At 37.4% G+C, this 27,639-nt stretch overlaps 1 protein-coding gene across 1 annotated transcript in view; it reads left to right on the top strand.

Annotated features, from left to right (window-relative positions):
- Positions 1-18,495, top strand: part of NETO1 (neuropilin and tolloid like 1) — a 68,823-nt gene extending 50,328 nt beyond the window's left edge. The window contains exons 7-10 of the mRNA XM_074146512.1: positions 424-652; positions 14,321-14,434; positions 16,727-17,285; positions 18,435-18,495. Of these exons, the coding sequence (XP_074002613.1) occupies positions 424-652; positions 14,321-14,434; positions 16,727-17,285; positions 18,435-18,495 (963 nt within the window). The remainder of the gene's footprint in view (positions 1-423; positions 653-14,320; positions 14,435-16,726; positions 17,286-18,434) is intronic.
- Positions 18,496-27,639: the final 9,144 nt, after the last annotated feature.

The raw sequence follows: 27,639 nt of genomic DNA, 5'->3' as shown, positions 1-27,639 counted from the left end.
GGGAGGGAGCAGCAATTATTTGCCTTATTATTTTCCATGTCAGGCAAGTAATAGAGCAATATTGTGCCAGCCAGCGGAAGAAGAAATTTCTAGCTTGTCTGTCCTTCAGCTTGGACTGTTATACACACTTCTCAAAGACAGGTATATATTTGGAAATAAGGACCTTACTGCAAAGAAGCACAGAAATATCTAGATCTTTCACTAGATTCTGCTTTGAAGAAAGACAAAATACCAAGAAGAGTAAACAGTGCTCAGTTTCCATATTAATGCCCTTCCAGGGAAGTGGCCTGTGGATCACCAGCTCCAGAAAAAATATTTTGATGGTGGTGGTGTGTAGTTTTTCTTCCGCAAAGGTTTTTAATGTTTGTTTGGTCATTCTCAAATGTCTGTACATGTTACCTTTGTTATTTGTTTATTTCATAGATCTATTTGCGATTCTTGGACTATGAGATGCAGAATTCTAATGAATGTAAAAGGAATTTCGTAGCTGTCTATGATGGAAGCAGCTCTGTGGAGGATTTGAAAGCAAAATTTTGCAGCACTGTTGCTAATGATGTAATGCTGCGGACAGGTCTCGGTGTAATCCGCATGTGGGCAGATGAAGGCAGTCGAAGCAGCCGATTCCAGATGCTCTTCACATCTTTCCAAGAACGTAAGACCATAATCACTATTTCCACCTTTCAGTTTGTTAAATGATGCAGATCCCCAAAACTCTTAGTATTTTCTTCATGCAGAAAAGTTGCTGAAGAATGTTCCCAAACAAACTTTGCAAATATTCAGGATAGCTTTTATTCCACGCATTTGTAGCATGTAATAATTTGTAATACAGTAGAGAGTGTATAGGATTCAGAGACAGGAAGACAACTATGAGTAGTCATTACCTGTCCTATCCTATGACCACAAATTTTATCTGATCACCAAGCTATCGAGCCGCTATGTCTCAGTTTTCCCTAACACGTGGAAAATAATATGGCTCTGAAGCTTTTTACCAGGCCTGATCCTTTTTTATGAATTTGACTTTTTAGATCTTATTATGATGGGCATTTGAAAAATACCTTATGATTATTTTATCATAGATGGTGGGTATGTTTGTGCATATTCCAGAATGCACATATCAATAAACATATATTAACATATATAAACAGATATTGTTAAGCAAATAATTTAGTTACTTTTTTTGTATTAAGAGAAATTTCCTAAAAGCCTTACTTGATGTTTTGGTTAATATTCTCTCTATATGCCTTGCCTGCATTCATATGTTTATATGATTTCTGGACTCAGATAATAAGCAAAACAGCTTTTGAAAGAAATAAAATGTACTTCTAGCCAGTTTTAAAAAAACAAATAAACCACAAAAAACCCTCAACAAAACCCAATAATCCCATTCACTGAAAGTTATTGATTCAGGTAATCACCTGTGAATGACATTGATTTGTTTTCTTTGATGGAAATAATGCATATCTGGTCCCTTGAGGAAGGAGTATATGCATTTATTTTCACATAGTGATTCACGTTCACTTTTAATGTATTTTTTGGTTTGAGCATCACATGTCTGACAGGAAGATTTCTGTGCAGTTGTCAGTGGTTGGAATGAAGGCGAAATCCTACCAAACACGTTCTTCATCTGTATTCTGTGTATGTGTACCCTGCAATGAGGCAATGAGACTCTGTTGAGAACAGCCTCCGTAATTCCTTAATTATGGCTCTGATTAAAAATTTCTGACAGGCTACACGCCTGAAACTGCATACACCACTCTACTTTCACACTGCAGCCTTCGGGTGGATTATATTTTTCTTGTCTGTAAATCAGGCAAGGGTCTAAAAGATACTGAGAACCCTCAGCTGAGATGATACTGCCCTTTTCTCATTTCTGAAACTGGAGATGTCTTGAATATTCAAGATCTGGTTCATTTTTTTTCACAAGGCATCCTGATCTGTTACCTTAGAAACAACTGCATAGACACTGGAGGTTCACAGCATAAAAAGAACTGGAGAGTGAAGCACTGTGATGACTAACTTGAAATGAAGGTTTGGATAAGTGTGTGTTTGCAAGGAAAAATGTGGTTTTTTCTCTTATAATATTCCTAATATTTTTACCTGACACCGTACATCTTATGAGCTACTCCGTTCTTGTAAACAGATGCTAATTTATACTGTATGGTATTCTGACTGGGAATTGAAAATATTAACACTGTGTGTTTTCTGTAAATTTATTCTACAGAATCATTGCACACTAAAAACTGAAAATTTATTAAGGGCTCAATTGTGCTTTTAAATATGGATACACAGCCTGCTCATAAATATTAGAAGAAACTGCATTCATGTTTTTAATGCTGGAAGTTGACTTTAAGGATTTAAAGGTGATGCCGATTGTACTTTCTGTGCCATGTCAGTTGTCCAGAAATGCTGCCCTATGCTGCAGACTGGTGCTGGCTGTCAGGAGTCAGCTAGAGCAGGTGTCCCGTATGCGCACTGCGAGACACAGCTCATACCATGTAAACTGCAATGTCTTTCAGCAGCATGTGGGAATAATTAGATCATCTGCATGGAAGAGAGGGAATGTCAGTCCTCATTCAGGGAGATAAGCATCAGGGAACAGATACCTGTGTCTCTACCCCAGGACAAAGAGGAAAAAAGCTATTGTGTTCACCTACAGCTGAGAAAGAAAATAGAAGATGACATTACGTTGTGGTTATGTGTATGGGAAAGAGTGACAAAGTAAAAATCACTGTATTTACTGTTGCCGTGTGCATGGCCAGGAGGTGTGATCTGTAGCTCCCCAAGTTCCCCTCCTTAGTGTGGAGATAAATTGTTGAGATTGCAGTCTTCCCTAACAGAAGGGTTTGTGAACTGGAAGTGCTTTTTTGTGGAAACAGACTACTTAGCCTGAGGAATGTTTTCTTTCCATGTAAGTCTGCTTAGTGTTAATTCTTGTTATAGAGCTGTTTCCTGGGGACTTGACATTTGTGTAGAACAGAGAAATCTTAAAGACATTTCTTATATGATTATTTTCATATGGTTTGATTAGTGTGCTCCAATTACATTTGAAATACATGTGTCTTTTTTGTTTGTGTCTAAAAAATGGTTTTACAAGTTTTCAAACCTCTAGCAGTGATGCCATGCCAGAAAATCAGTAATGATTCTCACATCATCAAAATAGTAGTAGATCTCTAAGTAACACTTAATATCCAATTAATTCTTAATAGCTGATAGAGTGATGATTTGACATTTAGTGATCAGCATTATTAGCTATTCCGACTATCATTATGGGTTTTGTCTGCTTATGTCCTTACCTTTTTAATATTTAATATATCTTCTAAGCATATGTATCTAATCACATTTTTGCATATGGTAGTCACTGTCAACAATAGATTTCAAATATTCAATAAATTAACTTAAGAATCAGAAGAAGGAAAACAAGAAAGCTGGTATCATCAAGAGGTGTCTGTTCATCTGGTAAGACTTGAAAAATGAGTCTTTGTCTTTTCAGCCGCTACCTGTTCATTTCATTTTCCACAACTGTGAGAGTGATCTCCAGCCTGATTAATGACAGACGTGCTACACCTACAGCTTCTTCAAAGAGCTGCTCCTAAGGAGACACACCTAGGCTTTAACCTAAAAGCATTTTCATAGAACCAGGGTGTATGGAATAAGAAAAAAATCCCCCTGTATGCACAGCGGGCAAGATGTTAGTTTTCTCACCTCTGACTACTATTTGGTAGCACTGCTTCCTTCTCCATCCATAACCCTGAACCAAAAACCCAAGACCAGAAAAATATCATTCCTTTTCTTGCTTTGAGCTCTAAGACTGTTTTGAAAGCCCTGTCACATGTGGTTTTCCTAAAGCAGCACAAGTTCTATCATACTTTTTATTAACAAACCCCATATTTGGATAGAAATCTAGGGCCACGTTTACAAGAGTAGTGCACAGCTTTATTAACTAACAGCACTCAAGTCCTTGTTTACAGCCAGAATCCATGAAGATGATCACCCCAGCACGGGCAATTCTCTAATGGGGAAGAGGTATGCAGTATTTATGCCTGCTTTTATTATGGTAATGCAAAGGGAACTACTGAGAAAGGGAACAACAAAGTGATAAGTGCAACATATGTGAAGAGATGGTTTCCCTTTGAAAGGACTTGTGAGTGTAAATAGATTGCAGCTTTGCTGGGTTTGCTTCCTGCTTCCACTCTAACATATATAAAAAAAGAAATCATTGAGATCATCTCCTTACTGGTGGGCACTCACCTGTGATTTTCTGCCCTGCTGTTCTATTTGCAGTTATCTCTGGTGAAAAACCCTCACTGGTTAAGCATCCCTGCCCCTGAACAAAATATGTGTTTGTGATGCCTAGCATGTATAAACTGAACACAGATTGGAGCTCTGAGCACATGCTCCTGAGCTGCCATTCTCTGGTGAGTTCATATTCCAAAAAACCCCATGAAACCACATATAAGTGTTTTTTAAAGACTAGATGTGTGTCTGGTAATAACTATCTGTAAAGGTTACATTTGTCTTGAACAGAGCTGTCCGAAGGTGGCTAAGAAAGAAAACATAATATTAAGGACATTTCTCTTTCAAGTTTCTAATAGCTGTATTTTAATAAGATTCTTTTTTTTTTTCATTACTGGCAAATGAAAAGATAAGTAATTTTACTTTAGGTAATATACTTGTAGTGTACAGTACTAAAATCATCCTAATAATTTTATAATTTTAATAAAGTAAGTGAAATAGTCTCTCAGCATGACTGATAAACTGTTCCTTGGAGAGACTGAGAGAAAACTTCTTCCTCTGTTTCAAGGATGATTCAAGGGACATCTGAAGAATTTCATTTTTCTTTCTCTTGTGAAGGAAAGAAAGCTCTATTTTTCAGTAAGGAACAGTGGGAAAATCCAAATGATCTATACTTAAAGAATTAATGTGTGGAGCGTGATGCAACGAGCTATCTTGAGGACATAAGGAGTAGGTGTGAAATGTCTAACGAGTTCAGTGTAAAATGTTTATCACATTTAACCATTATTAAGATTTCAGAATTCACCCTCAGAAGAAAGCAAGACCTCTCAAAAATGTTATGACTAGAAGGGAAGGGGGGAAGAGAGAAGTCTAAAAATAGCAAGTAGCGTTGGGTATTCATCTAAGATTAGGGAACCTCGGAATGAAATCCCTGTCTTGAAACAGGCTCAAAGAGTAAATCCACATGGTTCAATGAAGTATGTATGACAGACACCCAGGCTAGCTTGCTCAGAGCTAATTCACACCCCAGAAACAAAGGAGTTGCACTAACTCTGTGTGGTGCTGAGAAACAGTGTAAACATGCTGGGGAAAGCACTGCACTGAAATGGAACAGCCAGGCTTCACACCAGGCCCATAACAAGTCAGGTTTTGACTTCATCTTGCAAAAATATTTTGACCTGGCCATGTTTGCATTTTATACCCAAAGTATCCTGTGATGCCCAACAAAATGTTGCTCAACACGCAGATAATGTATTTTATTATTAATTTCAAAACACACACAATAGTATAAGTATTAATAACAGAGAATATTTAATTGCTATATTGCTTTATAAATATTGTTATTTTGTAGTATAAATGAAAATATATTACTTGTGATTATTTATTTTATTGCCCTGGTGAAAGCAGTACTTTTTTAAAATATAAAATATGAATGTTTTTATTTCATGTTACTTCATAAACATGGCATATGGAAGAACTATTAATGCTCTTTATGTTTCTCTGCCTTAGGGCTATTCAGGATTAGAAGAATTTATGATAATTTTGCATTAAGAAATGAAAAAGTATAGATTATTGGCTCCATGTGCATTCCCAAAACCTTCCAGTAGCAAGAAAATATAGACAACTCTATTGGTTCAATTTTTATAAATTTTGAAAGCAGTAACCTTCGAATACTGAACTCAGGCTTCTTTAATACTGTAATGGCAACCTTCTCAAAATTTGATCATTACAGTGATCTCCTAACTTGTACTAGATACAAAATATATTTACATATAGATAACAGAAATAGGGTTATTATTATTGGATTTTTTTAAAATATACGTTTCCTAAACCTGAAAAAGACTAGGATATCATGTCTATTCCTGGTAATGCACTTGCTTATATATCTTCTAGGATAAGTGCACCATCTTGTGTTCAGTATAAATAGTTCAGTACAAATACTTGTTGCAAAGCAGATGTTACTTTATAATTAATTCAATAACTATAAAATTTGTTTTTATATTAAGATACAAGGTATCCCTACACATAGTACAGAAATTTTTAAAAAGAAAATATTAACATTAAAAATAATGTAGAATGAAATTGGTTTGGATTTATTTTATATAAACTTATTGTACATAAAAATAATTATTATTTCAAATCCAAACTGGAAAAAGAACCTTTAATAATGTTTTTTTCTTTAAAAGGTGATTTCATTTAAATTAGAGTGCTTCATGCTGTAAAAATCCAACAACTTATCAAAGACCTAAAGTTATCAAAATACATCAGATTGGGTTATATGTATAGTTCTAATTTTCTCGCTTGGAATATGGATTGTTCATTGTGCTGAATATACTCTCTCACTTATTTCTAAGCCAGTACCATGGTAGAGCTTGACTCGTGGCAGCTTTGGGACAAAGCAGAAATATCATAACTGCATGTTCCCAGCTGTTACTTTTAATCTAATTATGAAACCATCTTTTCAGAGAGTCACAGAAGGGTTGAGGTTGGGCGGGACTCCGAGATATGGTCTAGTCCTATCCTCTTGCTCAAACCAGGGTCAGCTACAGCAGGTTGCCCAGGACCATATCCAATTGGGTTTTGAGTATCTTCAATGATGGAGAGTCCACAGCCTCTCTGGGAAACCAGCTCCTGCACTGTGTTTGATCAGCCTTAAAGTAAAAGTTTTTTCTTGTGTTTAAGGGGAATTTCCTGTATTTCATTTAGTGCCCGTTGCTTCTTGTCGTGTCACTGGAAACTGCTGAGAAGAGCCTGGCTCTGTCTTCTTCACTCCCTCCCATCACGTATTTGTACACATTGATGAGAGCCCCTTTGACACTTCTCTTCTCCAGGCCGAACAGTCCCAGCTTTCTCCGACTCTACTCATATGTAAGATGATCCAAGCCTTTAATGGTCTTTGTTGCCCTTTGCTAGACTCACTCCAGTATGTCCATGTCTCTCTTGTGCTGAGGAGCCCAGAACTGGACAAAACACTGCAGATATGGCCTCATCAGTGCTGAGTAGAGGGGAAGGATCACATCTCTCAGCCTGCTGACAATGTCCTTTCTAATGCAGCCCAGGACACTGGTGGCTATCTTTGCCACAAAAGCGCATTGCTGGCTCATGGTCAGATTATTGCACACTAGATCATTTTCTGAAAACTTGCTTTCCAGATGGTTATTCCCCACTATGTACTGGTGCATGAAGTTATTCCTCCCTGGGCACAAGACTGCATTTCCTTTTATTGATCTACTTGAAGTTCCTGTTTCTCCAGCCTATTGAGGCACATCTATAAAACTGTATAAAACTTCTATAGATATGTCAGGGATAAAGGCAAGACTATGGAAGATGTGGGCCCTCTCCAGAAGGAAACAGGAGACCTGGTCACCCAGAATATGGAAAAGGCTGAGTTACTGAACAACTTTCACTGGCAAGGACTCTAACCACATCACCCAAGTTGCAGCAGGCAAAAACAGGGGCTATGAGAATGAAGAACTGCCCACTGTAGGAGAAGATCGGGTTCGAGACCACCTAAGGAACCTGAAGGTGCATAAATCCATGGGACCTGATGAAATCCAAGCACAGGTCCTGAGGGAGCTGGCGGATGAAGTTGCTGGGTGGCTTTCCATTATATTTGAGAAGTCATGGCAATCTGGTGAAGTTCCCACTGACTGGAAAAGGGGAAACATAACCCCCATCTTGAAAAAGGGAAAAAAGGAGGACTCGGGGAACTACAGGACAGTCAGTCTCACCTCTGTACCTGGCAAGATCGTGGAGCAAATCCTCCTGGAATCTCTGCTAAGGCACATGGAAAATAAGGAGGTGATTGGTGACAGCCAACATGGCTTCACCAAGGGCAAATCGTGCCTGACAAATTTGGTGGCCTTTTACAATATTGCCACACCGCTGGTAGAAAGGGCAGAGCAACAGACGTCATCTACCTGGACTTATGCAAAGCATTTGACACTGTCCCACATGACATCCTGGTCTCAAAATTGGAGATGGAGATTGGATGGACCACTCGTTGAACTTGGTGAATCCATGGATTTGATGGATGGACCACTCAGTGAACAATGAGCTGGCTGGATGCACCCACTCAGAGGGTTGCAGCCAATGGCTCAATGTCCAAGTGGAAGCCAGTGACAAGTGGTGTTCCACAGGGGTTGGTACTGGGACCAGTGCTGTTTAACATCTTTGTTGGAGACATTGACAGTGGAATAGAGTGCACCCTCAGCCAGTTTGCCAATGACACTAAGCTGTGTGGCGCAGTTGACACACTGGAGGGAAGGGATGCCATCCAGAGGGACCGGGACAAGCTAGAGAGGTGGGCCCATGCAAACCTCATGAAGTTCAACCAAGCCACATGCCGCATTCTGCACCTGGGACATGGCAATCCCAAGCACAAATACAGGTTGGGCGGAGAATGGCTGGAGAGCAGCCCTGAGCAGAAGGACTTGGGAGTGCTCATGGATGAGAAGCTTGACATGAGCTAGCAATGTGTGCTGGCAGCCCAGAAGTCCACGTGCATCCTGGGCTGCATCAAAAGAAGTGCAGCCAGCAGGTCGCGGGAGGTGATTCTGCCCCTCTACTCTGCTCTCATGAGACCCCACCTGGAGTACTGTGTCCAGCTCTGGAGTCCTCAACATAGAAAGAACATGGACCTATTGGAACAGGTCCAGTGGAGGGCCACGAAAATGATCAGAGGGATGGAGCACCTCTCCTATGAAGACAGGCTGAGAGCGCTGAGGTTGTTCAGCCTAAAGAAGAGAAGCCTCCAGTGAGGCCTTATAGCAGCCTTCCAGTACCTGAAGGGGTCCTACAGGAGAGATGGGGAGGGACTCTTTATGAGGGAGTGTAGATATAGAATGAGGGGTAATAGTTTTAAATTGGAGGAGGGGAGATTTAGATTAGATAGTAGGAAGAAATTCTTTACTGTGAGGGTGGTGAGACACTGGAACAGGCTGCCCAGGGAAGTTGTGGATGCCCCATCAGGCATCATGCCAGGCTGGATGGGGCTTTGAGCAACCTGGTCTAGTGGGAGGTGTCTCTGCCCATGGCAGGAGGGTTGGAACTTGATGATCTTTAAAGTCCCTTCCAACTCTAACCATTTTATGATTCTATGATTCTATGATCTGTACAGCCACCCGAACAGTCCTCCCAGTTTTTCACTGCCTTCGAACTTGCTGAGGATACACTCTGTCCCATCATCCAGGATATCAATTAAGAGGTTAAAGAGTATTGGCCTCAGTACTGACCCCTGGGGTACATCACTAGTGACTAGCCTCCAGCTGGACTTCATGCTACTGATCACAACTTTTTTAGCTTGGCAGTTCAGTCAGTTTCAGTCCAACTCATTTTCTATTTATCCAGCCCATATTCATAAGTTTGTCTATGAGAATGTTATGGGAAAAAAGGGTGAAAGGTTTTCTTAAGGAGAGAAACACAGCATTCACTGCTCTCCCCTCACTTACCAAGCCAGTCATCCAATTGTAGAAGGGTGTCATGTTGGTCAAGAATGATTTCCTTTCATAAGTAAATATAAGCAACACCATTCTTGTCCTTCATGTGTTTGGAAATGGTTTTTAGGATTATTTGCTCTGTCGCCTTCCCAGGGATCGAGATGAGGCTGACTGACCTGTCGCTCGCAGGATTCTCCTTCTTGCCTTTCTCAAAGATGGGGGGACATTTGCTTTATTCCAGTCCTTGGAAACCTCCCCCAGTCACCATGACCTTTCAGAGATAAGCAAAAGTAGCCTCATAATGACAATAGCCAACTAGTGGGGGCATTGCATCAGGGCCCAAGGGCTTGTATCTGTCCTTCAGTACCTCAGCCATTTCCATGTCCTTTGTCACCAAGTCACCTTCCCCATTTAGCATAAGATTCATATTTTCTCCCACCTTGTTTTGGCAGCTGACATACCTGTACGAGTCTTTTTTGTTGCCCTTCACAACCCATTAAAAATTTCAACTCCAAGCAGGCTTCCGCTTTCCTAACTGTATCACCGCGTCTTTGCTCAGTGACCCTATATTTCTGCTGGGATCCTTTGACCCTGCTGTCACCTCTTGTATATGTTCTTTTTAGGTTTGAGTCAGGAGCATATTGTTCATCTGTGCAGGCTAACTACCACCTTGACTTCATTTTCTGCTTGTCCAGATAGACAACTACTGAGCTTGAAGGAGGTGATCTTACATAGTCAACCAACTCTCCTGGAACGCTTATCCTTTCAGGACCATCTCTCATTGCATTCTTCCAAGCAGACCCCTCGACAGTGAAATCTGCTCTAGTGAGGCCCAGCCAGTGATCTTGTTTTTTGCCTTATTCCCTCTTTGCAGCATCCTAAACTCCACCCTCTCACGATCACTGCAGCCAGGGCGGCACCTGACACTCCCATCCCTGACCAGTTCTTCCTTGTTTATAAAAGTAGGAGGCCCAGCAGAGCTCCCCTCATCAGCTTGATTATTTGTATCAGGAAGTTATCATCAACGCACTCTGGAGACCTCCTGGATTACTTGTGCCCTGCTGTGTATCCACAGATATCCACAGATATCAGGTGGTTAAAATCCCCCATAAGGTCCAGAGCCTGCAAATGTGAGGCTTCTTTCAATTGTCTCAAGAAGGTTTCATATACTTCTTGTCCCTGATCAGGTAGTCCATAGCAGACAGACATCAACTACAATACTGATAACTGTGGGCCGACATTGGGCTGACCACTAATCCTGACCCAAAAACTCTCACTTGGCTCCTTGTCCAGCCCAAGGCAGAGCTCTGTGCATTCCCTCTGCTTTCTCATTTAAAAGGCATTTATACAGTCATGAGGAAGACTGTAAACTGATAGATTAGGGCTTCTGCTGGGTGGAGAGATTTGTGTTGCTTTATCTAATTGAAGATAATAATAGCAGCGGCTTCCTTTGTGAAAACATCCACAATCTTTCCTTAGGTTTAAAAGTTTACATATTGATACATTGTCATAGGTGATCAAGCTATCAAGTGCTGCTGACACATACTTTGTCTGCTTGATTCTACTCCCATCTTGGGTTCTGTAACGGCTTCAGGAAAGAAACGGGACCAGATCCATCTTGCTGTAAAAGAACCCCGTTTACTACCAGTTCATTTATCTTTTTGCTATTACGAGAATGTCCTTGATGCAAGATCCCAAAACCCCTTTGCTGTGCCTCTTCAAGGGCAAAAAACCTAATTCGTCCAATGTACAACGGGACTGACAAGTTTTCAGCTTCCCTTGATGCTTTCATTCATTCCAACAAAAAGCCTTCATTAGAGTGGGGAAAATATATTGATTTCTTGACCAGATTAATCACTCCAGGTTCAAGGAACTATAGAGAGAACTTGACCATACTAATTTTATAAACATGAACAAGAGAGGGCTGTTTGTCATTAGGTTTAGGAATCTTACTTTTGGGTTTCTCTCATGCTAAGTTTGCTGGACTTACTCTGAAATTGCTCTGCCTTGCTATTCATCTAGTTTTGACATTTATTCACATGCCATCTTTTTCCTCCATAGTTCAACAGCAAAATTTAGAGAAACTGAAACTTTATTTCTTTTTTCTTCCTTTCCCTTTCATTTCCAGATCTCCCTGCCCTCACTTTGCATATCTATCCCTTCTTAAATCTGTAAAAAAGGTCTTTTGTACTGCTCTTACTTTTTCTCTCTTATTTCTGAAACATTTCCTAATACTTTCATTTGAAATAAAAATCTCTTGTCATTCCTTTCAGTGCAGAATCCCTTGTGTCATCTGTTTCTGCTGTGCAGTTCTCTTTCTTCCTCTTCCTTTCACTTCCTTTACTACCTTCCTTTAGTTCCTCCTTTTTTTACTTAGCACCACTATACTTCTAAATTGCTTTATTTCTTCCTCACACAACCGTCCTTCCTTCCCTTAAATTGTTGTCTATCCTATTGGGGGTTATTTTTCCAATATTAATCCTTTCTTTGTTGTTGCATTCAGGATTAAATCAAACTGATTTTAACCTGGCAAGAGCAAGTCATAGACATACAGCTAAGAGGTTCTGCCTGCTCAGACACAGTACTCTGTTCTCACCACTTCATTTCTAAGGCTTTTCATGTTACTGTGCATGTTTTTTAGTGGTTTTGTTGTTGTTTTTTTTTCTCCTTTATGGTTTTATTAGCATAAATTTTCCTAATCCTGCACTTCCCGCCCCGGGTCCCCTGTTACTCCCTGTGATTTCTCCATTTGTCATTTGGGTCTTCTCTTCTTGTGCACTTCCTACTTATTACCACATATTTTGAATGGGTGGCTACTCAGGACTACTTAGGTTTCCCTTTTACAAATTTTCTCCTTCTCTGTTTCTTTTTTGCTTAGAGCAAGCACTGAAAATCTTTCAGTGTCTTGGAAAGAACCAGTGCCCGAAGATCCTCGCCTTTCCCAGAAACAGGGATTGCAGCTAGAGTGTGAAAGGATGATAGTACCTCTGGTGATCCTCTGTATAATATGTCACAGTATCCTCCAGGCTCAGCCCTCACTGTCCCCAAATGACAGCAATAGACAAGGACTGTCCCAAAACACCCTCCCTTGCTAACATGCACATATGATGTTCTGCTCTTTCTGTCCAGTTTGAAGAAAAATCTTTCCGGTAACAAATTTAGCACCTGAACAGTGTCTCTTAGGAGGTAGTATACCAGATTTTTCAAAAAATTGAACAGTGGGCAGAACCAGTCTGTCTGATCAGTCTTCTGCATATATTGTTATATCTGAGTGGATGTTTGTGTATTTGGGGGTGTGTACAAGTTTTGATGGCATATACTATTTGTTTAACAGGCCATAACTTCTCTGAAGAAGCCATTATAGTCAGTTATGGATATCTTAACTTCAGCATTTATTGAAAAGTGCATTTCTTGACATGATGTATGGAGTCATTAAGCTCTACAATATAAATCCTTTGTACTGTCCTTAGTTAACAAACCACTGAAGAAGTCATCTGCTCTGAGCCGGTCTCTGCGCTGTGCATATATGTTGTCATAGGAACTGCTTTTAAAGTTGCAGAGGAGAAAAAATGCCATGAAGCATCAAATTCTAAGTATCAATAATATGAGCATCATAACGCCCTTCAGATTAGCTAAGTCTCTTAGGTTATTTTTTAACTTTCCCTTAAGATAATTATAATAATGCTTTTGAGTTGTTTGAGATAAAAAGATAAATAAACAGTTAATTGTTTAGTGACTTAATACTGATAAAGTTTGTAGCTCTTTTTCTCAATGGAGAAAGGTCTTCTGGTTTGGTTTTAATGAAAAATATGAGAGGTGTAATTTATCTTTACTATTTTATATAATTTTGGACTAGTATCTCTACAGCCCTAACACCTAAGGACTTCCCAACTCGAGTTAAGTAGCACAGTTTAGCAGTGTGTACAATTCCTTCTGATGGCTTCCAAGCTGCTTCTTCACAGTAATAGTATATGGCCTTCAGTAAAGCCTTCATCCTGCAGCTTTAATCTGCATGATTCTCCTAGACCGTGGGCTTCAGGGACACTGAAGACTGTTGGTTTTTTTTAATCTTCACATTTATGATCAAAGGCATACTTTTTAACTGTAGCCTTTCTTGTGAACCAAAGGGGTTTAAAATAATTTTGTTTTCTCTGTGTGTAAAAGTTCAGGCACCATTGATATGGGCATGAAAGTACATATTTTCTTTGTCACACAACTTTTTTTATAAAACTGGACTTTCAGCAACAAACTTTGAAACAAATTATTTCCCATAGAGCTGATCTGGCTGGAATAGAGTTAACTTTTTTCATAGCAGCCCATAGGGTGCTGTGTTTTGGATCTGCGGCTAAAACTGTTGCTAACCCATCAATGATCCCCCAGCAACGTTTGGGGGGCCAAATAACATGAGAGTCAGACTGTGGAAAAGTCCATCCATCTTAGACAGAACTGAAAATCTCTTGCGATAGAATAATAAACAGTGTGTGACTTGAGTGCTCTCAATGCTTCATGTCAAATATTAAATATGTTCGAGGAACCTGTGATGCATAGCTTTTTCCTATTACAGATTACATGATCACTCCTAGATGTGTTTGTTGCAGAGAGCTGAGTGATTTACTACTTAATATCAGCTTTTTCTCTCTTGTTTTTAGCCCCTTGTGAAGCCAACACATTCTTTTGCCACAGTAATATGTGTATTAATAATACATTGGTCTGCAATGGACTCCAGAATTGTGTGTATCCTTGGGATGAAAATCACTGCAAAGGTAATGTGTAGAATTGGAAATGTCAAGTCATTTAGACTGTGTGGAATACAGCATATTATCCTTAGTTTCTTGTTAAGTATGTGCCAGATGGGTCAAAGCTCAGGAAGAGTAATTCAGGGAGAGCATACATCAAGCAATAGAGAAAATGAAAAGAGGTAAAAATACTGATGAATTTTACTTTCAGTATTTGCATTTGTTTTGCTTGTTGTTGATTTGTGTTGGCTGTGTCCTTCTGGCTGGTTATGTCCTTCTGGTAAGCTTTCTGATACTTGGTTTCTGCTTCCCGTACAATCTAAAATGTAATTAAAAGTAATATTTTTGTTCCTTTGTCATAGTTACCTTTGTAGTGGAGTAACATATGGGTAGCAGGTGTCTTTTAGCTGCATGCTATGCCCATAATAGCCCAGGTGGGCTACAAAGCCAAGGTGAAGTGGAATTAACACTGTAAGAAAGCAATCAAATCTACCTATAATCAAGTGAAATTGAAGAGCAAGGAACAAGCACAGGAAATCAAGTATAATCTCTATTTCATAGGTAGGGACTGATGTTCCCAACCAGGTGGTGACAATCGTTTCTAAATATTGCTCTGTGTTTCTGGGAAAAAAAAAAAAAAACATCTGTGTTGTCTTCAGAGAAAAGAGTTCAACTAACTTACATTGCACACTAGGGAGACAGTTTGCTTCCCTCCCCCCTCCCACAACTGCAGATTTTTTCCTGGAAACATGGGATATGCTAAATTTAGGAACCAATCAAGAAAAAAAAATCAGAATGAGATGGATTAGCAGTCAGCTCATAAGTCTGCTGAAGCCTGTAAAATCCTGACAAGCAGTGCAATAGGGTAAAGCACAAATGAAAACATACTTCAAAAGAACACAAAAAAACTGTGGCATGGAATAATATTCTTCAAAGAAACTAAAAATACGATTGGGAAATAATTATCTGCTCTTTACTTATTAAACACAGAGAAAACCAGAAAGCCTTCTCCATTCTTTAATTTCCAGAATGATTTTCATCTTTCATTTGCCAAGTATCTTTTTATTGGGTCTTATGCATTTATCTTCTGTTCTTTTCCTGACTAGAAAAAGGCGATTTGCTGATTCCAGCAAAAAGATTGTTTGCTGTTCTGTTGCTTTTTCTGCTACAACCCCAGAGCCGGTGTCAGTCAGTTAGAGAAAGCTCAGGTGAATCTACAAGAGTAGGCAATGGGGAGTATTGAAAAGTTCATTTTTGGTAGCTAGGAGATTAAGAAGAGATGGATGTTATTGTTTTGGTGCCAATAACTTTCATTTCAAAGGCTTTTTATTAAGTCTTTTGATATGTTTTAGGTTGCCAGGAGAAATTACACTAAACTGGGTGTTGAAACTTAATCACAGTTGTCAAGTCTTGCTATGCCTATGACAGACTGATGTGAATGCTTTCAGCTTGTAATTCTACAAGGCTCAGTCACCACTTCATATGTCTGCAGCCATTTGAAAGCAAATCACAGAGAAACATACACAACACTAGGGTGAAACTATTTTTCTTTTTTATTATTTTACTGCATATTTTCTGGTGTCCTTCATTCACAATGTTGAATTTGCTGGCTAACTTCCTGGAGGTCCCTGTGTAAAAGATAGTAGGTAGGATCAGCTTTTGGGTTTTTATGGGTGTTTAGAGAAGTTGTGGTAATTAATAGGTCAAGAAAAATGAAATAACTTGCACACCTTTTTTTTTTTTCTTTCTGAAACCTCAATTTGAGTAACTTTTCTGTTTTCTCCTGATTTATATTTTTCATTGAATACTGTTAACAGGCTCAGTCAGCTCATAGATATTATGACTTCACTGAAGTTCCCAATGCAAAGAATTTATTTTTAAAACCTGAAAGTCTTGCCCTTTCATTGGACCAAATTTCCCAGTTGCATATATTTACTGGAAAAGACAGAAAATAATGAAGAGAACATCTGTAACAGTCTTGGGGGTTTTAGTAGCTAAATAGAGTTCAGAGGTTACATTAAAGCCATCTGCTTGTTATGGTGGTTGCTTTTTATAAAAAATGTAAATAATTCTTTCATCTTATTAAGCCCGTAATATACCCTGAGTAAATCACTTTCCAAGTAGATAGGCACACGGATGACCTGTGTGTTGTTTATTTGGCTTTCACATATACCTGATTTCTTTCTTTTTACTTTTTGTCAGTGAGATTGATTAAGTGAACTCAGACACAGACTAGGCTCAGCTTTGCAGTAATCTGTGAACCCATCATTTATTTTTGAACTGCAATTAATGCTGTTCTTTTTTTCTCCTGTCACACAGAAAAAAGAAAAGCTAACCTATTGGACCAACTTACCAATACCAGTGGGACTATAATTGGGGTGTCTTCTTGCATTGTGATCATCCTCATTGTTATCTCTGTTATAGTACAGATCAAGCAGCCTCGTAAAAAATTTGTCCAAAGGAAAACAGACTTTGATCAAACAGTGTTCCAGGAGGTGTTTGAGCCTCCTCATTATGAGTTATGCACCCTCAGAGGGACAGGGACTACAGCTGACCTTGCTGATGTTGCAGATGACTTTGAAAATTATCATAAACTGCGGAGATCATCTTCAAAATGCATTCATGACCATCACTGTGGATCACAAGTGTCTAGCATTAAGGGCAGCCGTAGTAACCTCAGCACAAGAGATGCTTCTGTCTTGACAGAAATACAACCCCAGCCTGTAAAACCACTCATTCAGCCCATGAACAGGAGAAATATCCTTGTCATGAAGCATAGCTACTCACAAGATGCTGCAGATGCGTGTGAGATAGACGAAATTGAAGAGGTACCAACCACAAGTCACAGGCTGTCCAGACATGATAAAGCTGTTCAGCGGTCAGTATCAATAGATTTTTGATGAAGACTATTGTGTAAGGACTTGATTGCCCAACCATATTCACTCTTTATTCAGTAAAGACATATTTTCTTTCCTCTTTATTTATTGTTTAAATTTCTGTTTCCTGATAGCACATACCATTATATTATCTCTCTCTTCCTGACTCTCTTTTTCTCATTTCTGCTACTGTTTCCTGAAGGATCCTGTATCTCAGTTTTACCTTTATACTATCTTTCTTTTTCTTTTACTATTTTACACATACCCACATGCATACACACACAGGTCAACAGAGAACAGGTACAACTTTTTAAAAACCAAAGAAGATTTTGTGTGAATCTAGTTTTTGAAAGAGCCACATACCTGTGGTTTCCTTGTAATTGAGGTGGCCTTGAGTGTTATCCACTGTTGGTCTAACATCTCTAAATCAATACATCAATAAATAAAAAGATACATGTATCCATTTTGATGCATGGCACAATAATGAGACACAATCCTGGGGTAAGGAAACCCCTTTTCTCATGAAACATGATCTTTTATATAATGAATGACAGTATTTGCAAAACTTTACTGTATCTGTTCCACTATTAAACACAGTATCTTGACTTGTCCTGTTAACATATTTATATATCTCGATTAGAACATGAGACAGTATAGTGAACACAGAATACTTATATATTTACATATAAGAATGTAGTTAAGAGGAATCTTCAATAAAAAAGTAGTCAAGCATGATATTTTTAATAAAAGCTATTTCTACTGTATATTGCACTTTGAATGACTGTAAATATGAATGACTAAAAGTTTACAAGTAAAAGAAAAAGAAAATCAGAAACATTTATGAACCATTTATTTGAAAAAAAAACCACACAAACTTTTTATATATATTTGTGTTTTCTCTTGCATGCATTATTTATGCACTTCTTGTGACTATTTACATGCCCTCCATATTTTCTTTGCACATTAAGGCATTTGTCTCTTAAAAAAAAGATTATTAGATTATTTTAATCTAATTGCATGCCAATGTAAATTACTTCATGAATATTTATCAGATTATCATGGTATAATGTTTATTAAGTATCTATATGCATATATTTCTTTTTTTCTATGCAAACATTATTATTTTGAATGAAATAGCCATAACATTCCAGGTTCTGCCTCATTGGGTCTCTAAGCAAACATGAGTCTGAGTACAACACAACTAGGGTCTAAGAGACAAACTTAAGGTAAGTAAATATACCTATACAACAATTGAACCATCTATTGCTTTCCATTTTATTTGTTACATTGCTAAAATGCATGTTAGTTCTCAAGTTATATGTCAACTTGTATGGAGAGAGCCAGGTTTGAATACTGGGAAAACTGAAAGACAGATGACCACTTTGGCATTGTAAACTGAGCAAAATCTATTAACTCCTTATTCTTGACAGCACTATAATCATCCCCTAGCTAAATATAATCTTCATTCCAAACACATTAAAAATGTGGATGCTTTGCATGGCCCTGGTGTTTCACTTATTTTTTTTATTTGTGAAAATAGAATTTAGAGTCCCAGCATGTGAAACAATATGTAAAACTTCGCAATCTAACCCAAACCATGAAGATCTGGAACTATCCGTTTCCAGTTCATTTTATTCTTTCAACCTTGTGAAGTGTGGAGGGAAGAATATGTGGTAGTACTGACAAATTTAGAGATTCTGTAGCACTAATGTTAATGTTTGCAAATTAATCTTCCTCTTTTGAGTCTTTTCCTAGGCTTTTTATTCTGTATAATTTGTTATCAACAATTTCAATAAACATAATCTCAGATGTTTATAATGAAATTATAGATAGATGTTAGTCTGTTAAGTTATATATGTATATGTGTATATATATAAAAACATAGATATGTGTATATACATATTTATATGTATATATATGTATAGAGCAACTTTACTGGGAAAGAATCCATTAATGCTTTTATTGCTTCTAGATAGTTTAGGTAAATATTTATCTGTATTTTTCCTCATAGACAGAACATATTTTAACTTTGTTTTGCTTTCAGACAACTATTCATGCAGTCGTGCAAATGCTAAATGGAAAAACCTATAGTGAATCATTTCAGCTGTCTGAAAGAGAAAGTGGACATGTTTCTAATTTCATTTCATTGCCTTTATCCAAACCTAAGAAGTACAGACATATCTTACTTTCTTGATAAGATATTCCCATTGCACAATAATATGTTTCTTTTGTAATTTGCTAGCCACCAAGTGCTCCTTAGTTTTTAAATATATTTGGAGATTTGCTGGAAACTTGAAGAAGTTAGCTCCTGAGACTGTCCTTTCCTTTTTTTTTTTTTTTATCTTAGTTTTATTTCAGTTGATATGTTTTATGTCTGTTATTTATTTGTATGTTGTGTGATATGTGGAAGAAGATTTACATTGAACTTTTGTTATATGTACGTTGTTTTCATTATATAGACTGCTTGAGAATAGTGCGCTCCTGGGTGATTTTGAACATGCTACAATGAAATGTGAAACTATCGTCCTTGGAAACACCAGCTAGAGGTTTTATGGACTCTCTGACCAGCTATTCTCATATCATGACAAAATTCAGCAAACAGTGTTGAGTAAAATCACTAGAAGGCAATAAGACTTTGGTTATTATGCTTATTGGTCATTTCTCTTTTTCTTTTTCTCTCTTCTTTTTATTGCAAGTTAAATTCCCAATTTCAGGAACGATTTATTGAAATCAGGTATTTAGCTGTTCATAGTCACTTCAATAGAAATGTTTGTTGGATAAGCATCTAGCAATATGACTGAATTTGACATTGAGAAAATAATCTGCATGTATGTTATTGAATATTTGAGTTGGAAAAATCCCTTTATTAGATACATTGTAAAAAGCATGCATTCACAATTATTGCTGTTACTGTTCCATTTCTGTGTCATATGCTTGCTACTTGTAACTTTTTATATAAAGATACATAAAACAATGTATAATAATTTCTTACCTTGAGTTTAATGGCAATGTTTTCTTTTACCAAATATATAAATCTCGTGTAATTCGGAAGATTCAGCTCAAAATGTAGCTTCTAGGAACATGAAAACTAGATACATCAGAGAATCAGCTGTCTCTCATCCCTCACTTGTTGAAAAGCAAAATACATTAATATCTCAAGATTTAAATGAATTCATAACACAAAAAGTTGATCACTTAATTTCAGTTAAAAGGTTTGTGATAACCTTTATGTTCAATTCTGTACTTTTGCCTAATTTATTTCCATGGCAATTATTAGGAAGTTTGCTTCAGTGTAGCACAGTAGCAGATTTTTATCAGTTATACAAACGTTATGGCAATTTTAGAGATACAGATATAAACCACTTCCTTATGCAAGATAAAATGATATTAATAATTCAAGCTATAAACATTAGTAACCAGCACCAAAATCAAACCTGACAGGTTAAGTTATTAAGGAAATATTGTAGACTGAAAAGCCACAATTATGTAAAGTGGAAAACTCCCTCATTTAAGAACTCAATAACCATGTTTAAAATCATAGTTTTGTTATCTATTTAAAGAATTATCTTCCAAATTATGTTTCAAAACTAATCCCAGTTCCCTCCTAAACATATTGTGTCATTCGTGGTTGTTAGTTTTTTCTGTATAAAAAATTTGCTAGTTTTATTGAAAAAGTGGGAAGAATTCCATGGATCTTCCCAAAGTATAAATAGATGGCAAAAGATAAAACCTGAGAGACTGACATAAGAAATAAGGTGAACTGTATAAGCTATTTAAATACATAGTACATAATTTACATAATTAAAAATACTAGAAATCTGTTTTCTACAAAACAATTTCTACGAATGTCATTTAAGAATCACAAAGAAGAAGAAGGATTGTTTCAGGTATTTTGTCTCTTTTTTTTCTACACTATATTTGCAATATATTTTACATAATTTGATTTTAGCTTGATTAATTTGTTTGTTATCATATATTAGCTGCAAAAAACAGTCCTCCCTCCTTTACAGTCCTTGAGTCATCTCTTAGTTACATGGATTTTTAACATGCACCAATAGTTTATTTCCAGATCAATATCTCTTTCCAAGTTCATAGACTTTATCATTGCTATTTTCGTTAATCTTTCTAAGTCCTATCTCATGATCCTTTCTTAAGTATATTTTGTTAAGATATTTGCCACATCTATGCTTAAAATGGATGCGTGTATATGCATCCATTATAAAATCAAGGAAGAATGAAATACTTGCTGAAAGAAATGCATATACATGCACACACATTTATGTATATTTATAAATATTTGCTAATGGAAATAGTGTATAAATAAGTATATAAGGAGAAATCTAAATATGGGAATTTAGCTTTGAATGAATTATATTGGTCACCTAGAAAAATGCTGAAGCCTTCGATTTTGAAGTTGCTATATATTTAAGTGCCTAAATCCCACTGAACCATAGAGTTGGTCTAGTCCCTCCTAGACATGCACACAATGAAATCAATTTTATGATTTTTCCAGTGAAGCAAGTGTTGACTGAGAGAACTGAAGTGGAGAAGACATGGGTATCAATAATTATGCTGCATGCACGTACTTGCTTTTTGAAAAAAAACCCACCTATTTGTGTGAGGGAAAATGAGTAAGAAACATAAAAAGAAATGTGTAAATAGAGTAGGTCAAACAAAGTGAAAATGGTAATGCTTACTTGATCACGGAAACTTCTTTAGAAACATGTTGTCTAATAATTAGGTATACCCTTAAACAAAAACCCATTGTAAGTGACAAAGTATATGTATACTGAGGGAACAGGGTCAAATTATAAAATTATCCATTAAAAAATAAACAACTATAAATTAAAACCCAATTAAAAGATTATAATTGAAATATTTAATTTTAAGTAATTATATTCTGTATATTGACAGTGTAAATAATACCCTAGTCCACTATACTGCTAACAGTAAAGATAACTTTTGTTTGGTATCACACAATAGTAGGATATCTTAATGTAATCTATAAAACTCAAAGTATTAAAATAAAAGGGGTTGTTGCTGAAAGCAAAGAGTTTGCCTTTCCTATGAGTATTTTTTATAATTATGAAACCACTTTTTTAAAACCAGAAGACAATTCACGTAAGTTAGTTCAATCAGACAAGCTAGTTCGAGCAACTTCAAGTTCACGCAAATTCAATTAGCTATAAAGAGAATACTCAAAACTGGTATTTGACCACGTACAATGAGTGACATTTAACCTATTCTATTAAACATTTTCCATTTTACAGAAAGTAGGTTTTGGCTTGTTACATTACCAGCTGAGCTAGTAGTGTTAGCTTCATGCATTTTATATCATGTTTGCCTTAAACTAAAACTAAGAATGGTAGTTACTAGACCATTTTGGTTTGATTGGTGCAATGTGTGTGATGTATAGCCATGTTAACAGTATGCTTATTTCTTTTAAAGATGAGTTTTTGTTATCACAGTACATTGACACATTGTTCATAGTTTTGCTTTTTTTTTTTTCTTTCTCCCATGGGTGTAGTGTTATGTATATAGTTTTCTTTTTAGACGACAGTGTGAACAACCACTCCCAAACATTTTTCTCCGCTCCAGGAAATATGTCCTTTTCAGATTGTGACGTCTTCTTTGCAGTATCATTTAAAAATCTCCAGAATTCCACTTTGCAAACTATCCCAGTGTAAACCTTTTCTATCTTCCTGATTCTAAAAACAGCTTGATGAAAAAGACCAAAAAGCCTCTGAGAAATGTTAGTACCTTATCCTTCTATTTTTCTCTATTTTTATGCTGGAGATATTCTCTTGAACCCAGCAATGATGTAATCAATGGGAGGGAATAACGGAAAGTAGGAAGGTTTCCTCTCAAAAGAAATTGCAAGCACTAAAACCAAAAAAAAAAAAAAAAAACCACAAAACTGTCAAAGAAAAGAAATAGAGAAATGTATGCTAATTAGAAGAAGAGTATGAAGGATTGTTGCTCACAGCCATTCGCAAATTTACAGACACATTTAGGACAGATAAATTCTTTGGCCACCAAATAAAAATGTACTGTACGCGCCCAAATCGAAAAGATAGCTGTAATACCTGTGCTTTATAGAACACTGTCCTATAAACAAGAAGTTGGCCTTTTGTGTTTTCTTGTCTTTTACTTTACATGCAATCTCCCTGCTACTACAAAGATATTCCAGCTGAGGAAGCACAGCTGAAGAGCTAAGTGATACAAAGGATGAAAACTGCACCATTCAAAACTCTTTTTAACACAGAAGCCTGTATCTGATCCGGAACTCTCTTACCTCCTCGCTCCTGACTCAACATTTGATGTTAAGTCCTGGACTCATGGCTCCATGGTTCTTCCTCATCATTATGTTAGCATCACCTCTTTTTACTCTTTGATGATCATTTTACATCTTTATCATTGCTGCCTTCCATTTCTGTCCACAGTGAGTTCAGCTCCATTCCCGTGCCTCCTCCAAGTTCACTGGAAATGCTGAAATCCTATCAGCTCGTTGACCTTGTGTTACCTTTGCATCCACCTGGCTCTTCCCCATCTCTCACTTCAGAGCCATCTTAACCCTACCTTGCCTACAAACAGCAAAACAAAAACATGTCATCACAGCATGTCTTAATTACCTTTAATTTATGCAGCACAACAAATGCTATGAAGATGCATTTACTGGAGTACGGGCTTATTAGGGATACTGGATTTGTGTTTTAATGACTGTGCATCAGTGTTGTCTGGGCCGTCTACCTGTGGGTTGGCATGTCTGCTTCTGCTATAGTCATACCTCACTGTGCCACGAAGAGAAACTCCCCTCCACCCCTTTTCTTCTTCCAGTGATAACTGCACCATTGTCAAACCGAGTTTTGTTTCAAGTGCTTCTATGTTTTCTCCTATGCTGTATTTGTATTAGTATGTCACTCCAGACAACATAAATCCCTGTCCTAGCCTCCTTCATATGCCCATTAAAACACATTTGAGCTGCATAGCCTGCCATGGTGTGGCAGAGCTATCATCAGCAAGGTAAGAACATCAGCTACCAGGAGAAGCAGGAGTTGCTGCTTCCCTCCATTTTCTTTCCCAGGAAAAGGAGTCGTGCTGATCTGCAATCTCCCAACAAGTTCTATGGGAAAAAAGGGAAGCTGCTATCCCCTTCAAGCAACAAACCGTAACTAGGAGTAAAGAGACAATCTAAGCAGCCCATGATAAAAACAGAAAGAAAAAGATTTCTCAGATTTCATTACTGAAGTAACAGGCCTGACCAACACCATGCAGCAGCATTGCATCTCTTCGTTCTCAGATCAGGGAAGACTGAAGAGCACATCTTTATCCCAGGCAGCAGGATACCACAACTGTGAGTACCAATTCTGTTCAGAGCTCTGGAAGAACTTAGCAGCTGCTTGCATAAATGCAGGCAGACAATGACTTGCTGGGCCTATAGAGGCAGTCTCGTGCTGCTACATGCAGCAGACAACTCTGCAATATCTAGTTACATAGACGTTTTAAGTTTGCCATTCATCAGTCTGTCCTCCTCAGCTCCAGTAACAGGCATAGAAAATGCACTCAACTATTTCTAAAATGGTGGCTTCATTGGAAAGTGATTACTTGGCATTTAATTTAGTGGGATTTATCAAAGACATCTACGGCACTTGCTGCAGGCATTGTAAAATAAATAAATAAATAAATAAATAGCTGGGGGCTTTGCACAGATCCTAGATACATGTATCTGGTTAAATGAACATGGACCTGTTGGAGCATGTCCAAAGAAGGGCCACGAAGATGATCAGAGGGCTGGAGCACCTCTCCCATGAAGACAGGCTGAGAGAGTTGGGTATGCTCGGCCTGTATATAAGGCTCCAGGGAGACCTTATAGTGGCCTTCCAGTGCCTAACGGGGGCCTATGGGAAAGATGGGGAGGGATTCTTTATCAGGGAATATAGCAATAGGATGAGGGGTAATGGTTTCAAACTGAAAGAGGGTAGATTTTGATTATTAGGAAGAAATTCTTTACTGTAAGGGTGGTGAGACACTGGCCCAGGTTGCCCAAAAAAATTGCGGATGCCACAGTAAATGAAGACACCTTTCACCTGAGGTTTTGCTAATAAAACTGCATTCATTCAGCCTGATTCATGCTGTAGTCACATCATCCCTCTAGATCCTGCTTTTTTCTGAGTTTAATAAAAATTTTAATTAAAATCAATGTGTTGAAAACAAATGGCTTTCACCGTCTTTAGTGAAACACAGAATACAATTTACATTGGTGAAGGAGAACTTCATTCTACATTTCTTGCTTAGCACTAGAGGAGTTTTCAACATCAGTGAAAATACAGGTGAGCTGCTCTTTCCCTTTGTTTGATAATTCTGTGATTCAAAGCAAACTTAATGCTCTATACTTAACTGACCCATGTAAGTTAGAAAAGGAGGTAAAACAATGAAAGAGAATACCAGAAATCTAAAGTAAGCATATATTCCTGATGATGAATGCAATATTTTTAAGTCACAAGACTAGCAGATGAATACATGGTACTAAACAAACCCTATCATAACCCCCATTTTTGTGACAAATTTCTTATCATAAAATGGAGCTCAGCTGAGGAATACGAACGATTTTATATTTATATATCAGTTTAAAATTATAAATCTAACATTTACAAAATCTGTAACAAGGACCTGATATCCTTTACTTTGGGACAGACATTATAAATACAACTGATTTTGCTGGCCAAAAAGAATTACTGTCATCTTTTTTTTCAGAGCCAAGTCCCTGCATTTTATGTTTTCCTTGCCAAATGGAAGAAATTTTTAATGTCTTTCCAACTTTTTCACTCCTACATTTTACTGACTGTTTTGATGTAGAAAACACCCATGGGGCAGTTTTGTTTGATATTCTGAGTGTGTCTGGCACCCCTTTAGTAATGAAACAGTACACTGGAGCTTTGCCTGCAGGAGGAATGTTTTCCAACTGTTGTCTAAGTTGCATGGCAAAGATCCAGGCCCAGAGACTTTTGCTGTCATTTGAGAGCAACTTCAGTGTCATAAAGGATCCTGTTCACTTTTAGTGTGTTGGTGAAAAGTCTACACCAGTCTAGGCAAATATTGACAGTTAGTTAGCTAGTAATAACTTAAACCTTAAATTATTAGAAATTATATGAATATGGCATCTCCATTTGTTATTATCACCATCACATTGGCGATTGAAAAAGAGAGTGATATTAACATGGAAAACTTTCAGTTCATAGCAGAAGGGAGCAAAGATGATGTGACATTATTATTACAGATGCTAGGGTTTTCAGATCTATGCTTCTTCTTAAATTCAGCTAGAAATCTTAGTTTTACTCCTCCTGCCCCTTTGGTAATGCAAACTTTGTACTCTGGATATGTTTATTGGATGAAAATTTCTTTGGCAATTCAGTATCCTGGTGAGGACTCAAAAAGAAAAAAATCTTTGCTATGATAACACATAATATACAGCTTTTTTTAAAAAAGGCTATCAGATGTCATTAGATTTAAGCTGAACCACTTAATGTGCTGCTGGAAAATGATTAGATCGAAGATGCATAAAAATAAAAATAAGAAAGTACTCTTGAAGCTCTGTGTGATTTTAGTTGTCTAAGATTTTATTATTCAACTGGCTTTGATCAAAGACAGAAATCTCAACAGGCATAAACTTTTATGGAAATCTCAACAGGGACATAAACTTTAAATAGCATAAAGTTTTAAACACACATCTGTTTGGAGTATACGGAGAAAAGAAAGGGAACATTAGGAACCTTTTTAATGGTTTGAGAAAATGAGAGGTTCTTCTATCTCAGAATTAGTCAGACAGACTTTGCACAGGCTCCTTTCTGTAGAATCTCTGCATCATGATGAACAAAACATTTTAATAGGAGGTATAAAATGCAATCTTTAAGAAGCAACAGAAGTAGATCATGGTAGTGAGTATTTAGAAGTACAATGTGCAATACTGAACCTAGTAAATACTACCCTGAAATGCTGCAAAACTTAACATCACCCTTTGGTTTCCTTACTATAAGGCATATGATTTCAAGATGATACATACCAAGGGGGTAATATCAAACAAGGACACTAGGAAACTTAATTTCTTACTGAGTCTCTTGTCTAGTTCCTGAATCAGGATCTTGTCATTCAGTCTCTGAGGGTGGGCATACCACCCTCTGTTGCTGATCACACTAAATGGGCTGATTATTCAGAGGTGATGCTCTTCATGACACACCTGTTATTTTTGTTATCACCGTAATTCCGACCTCCAGCTATGATGGTAATAACAGAAGTTAGTGGGTGATGGACAGCTTGGTCTAGTTAAGCCTTAACTATATATGTGTATCGTCTGCATCT

The sequence above is a fragment of the Numenius arquata genome, chromosome 4 (assembly GCF_964106895.1).
Source record: "Numenius arquata chromosome 4, bNumArq3.hap1.1, whole genome shotgun sequence".
Lineage (NCBI taxonomy): Eukaryota > Metazoa > Chordata > Aves > Charadriiformes > Scolopacidae > Numenius > Numenius arquata.
This window is presented reverse-complemented; position numbering and strand designations above follow the sequence as displayed.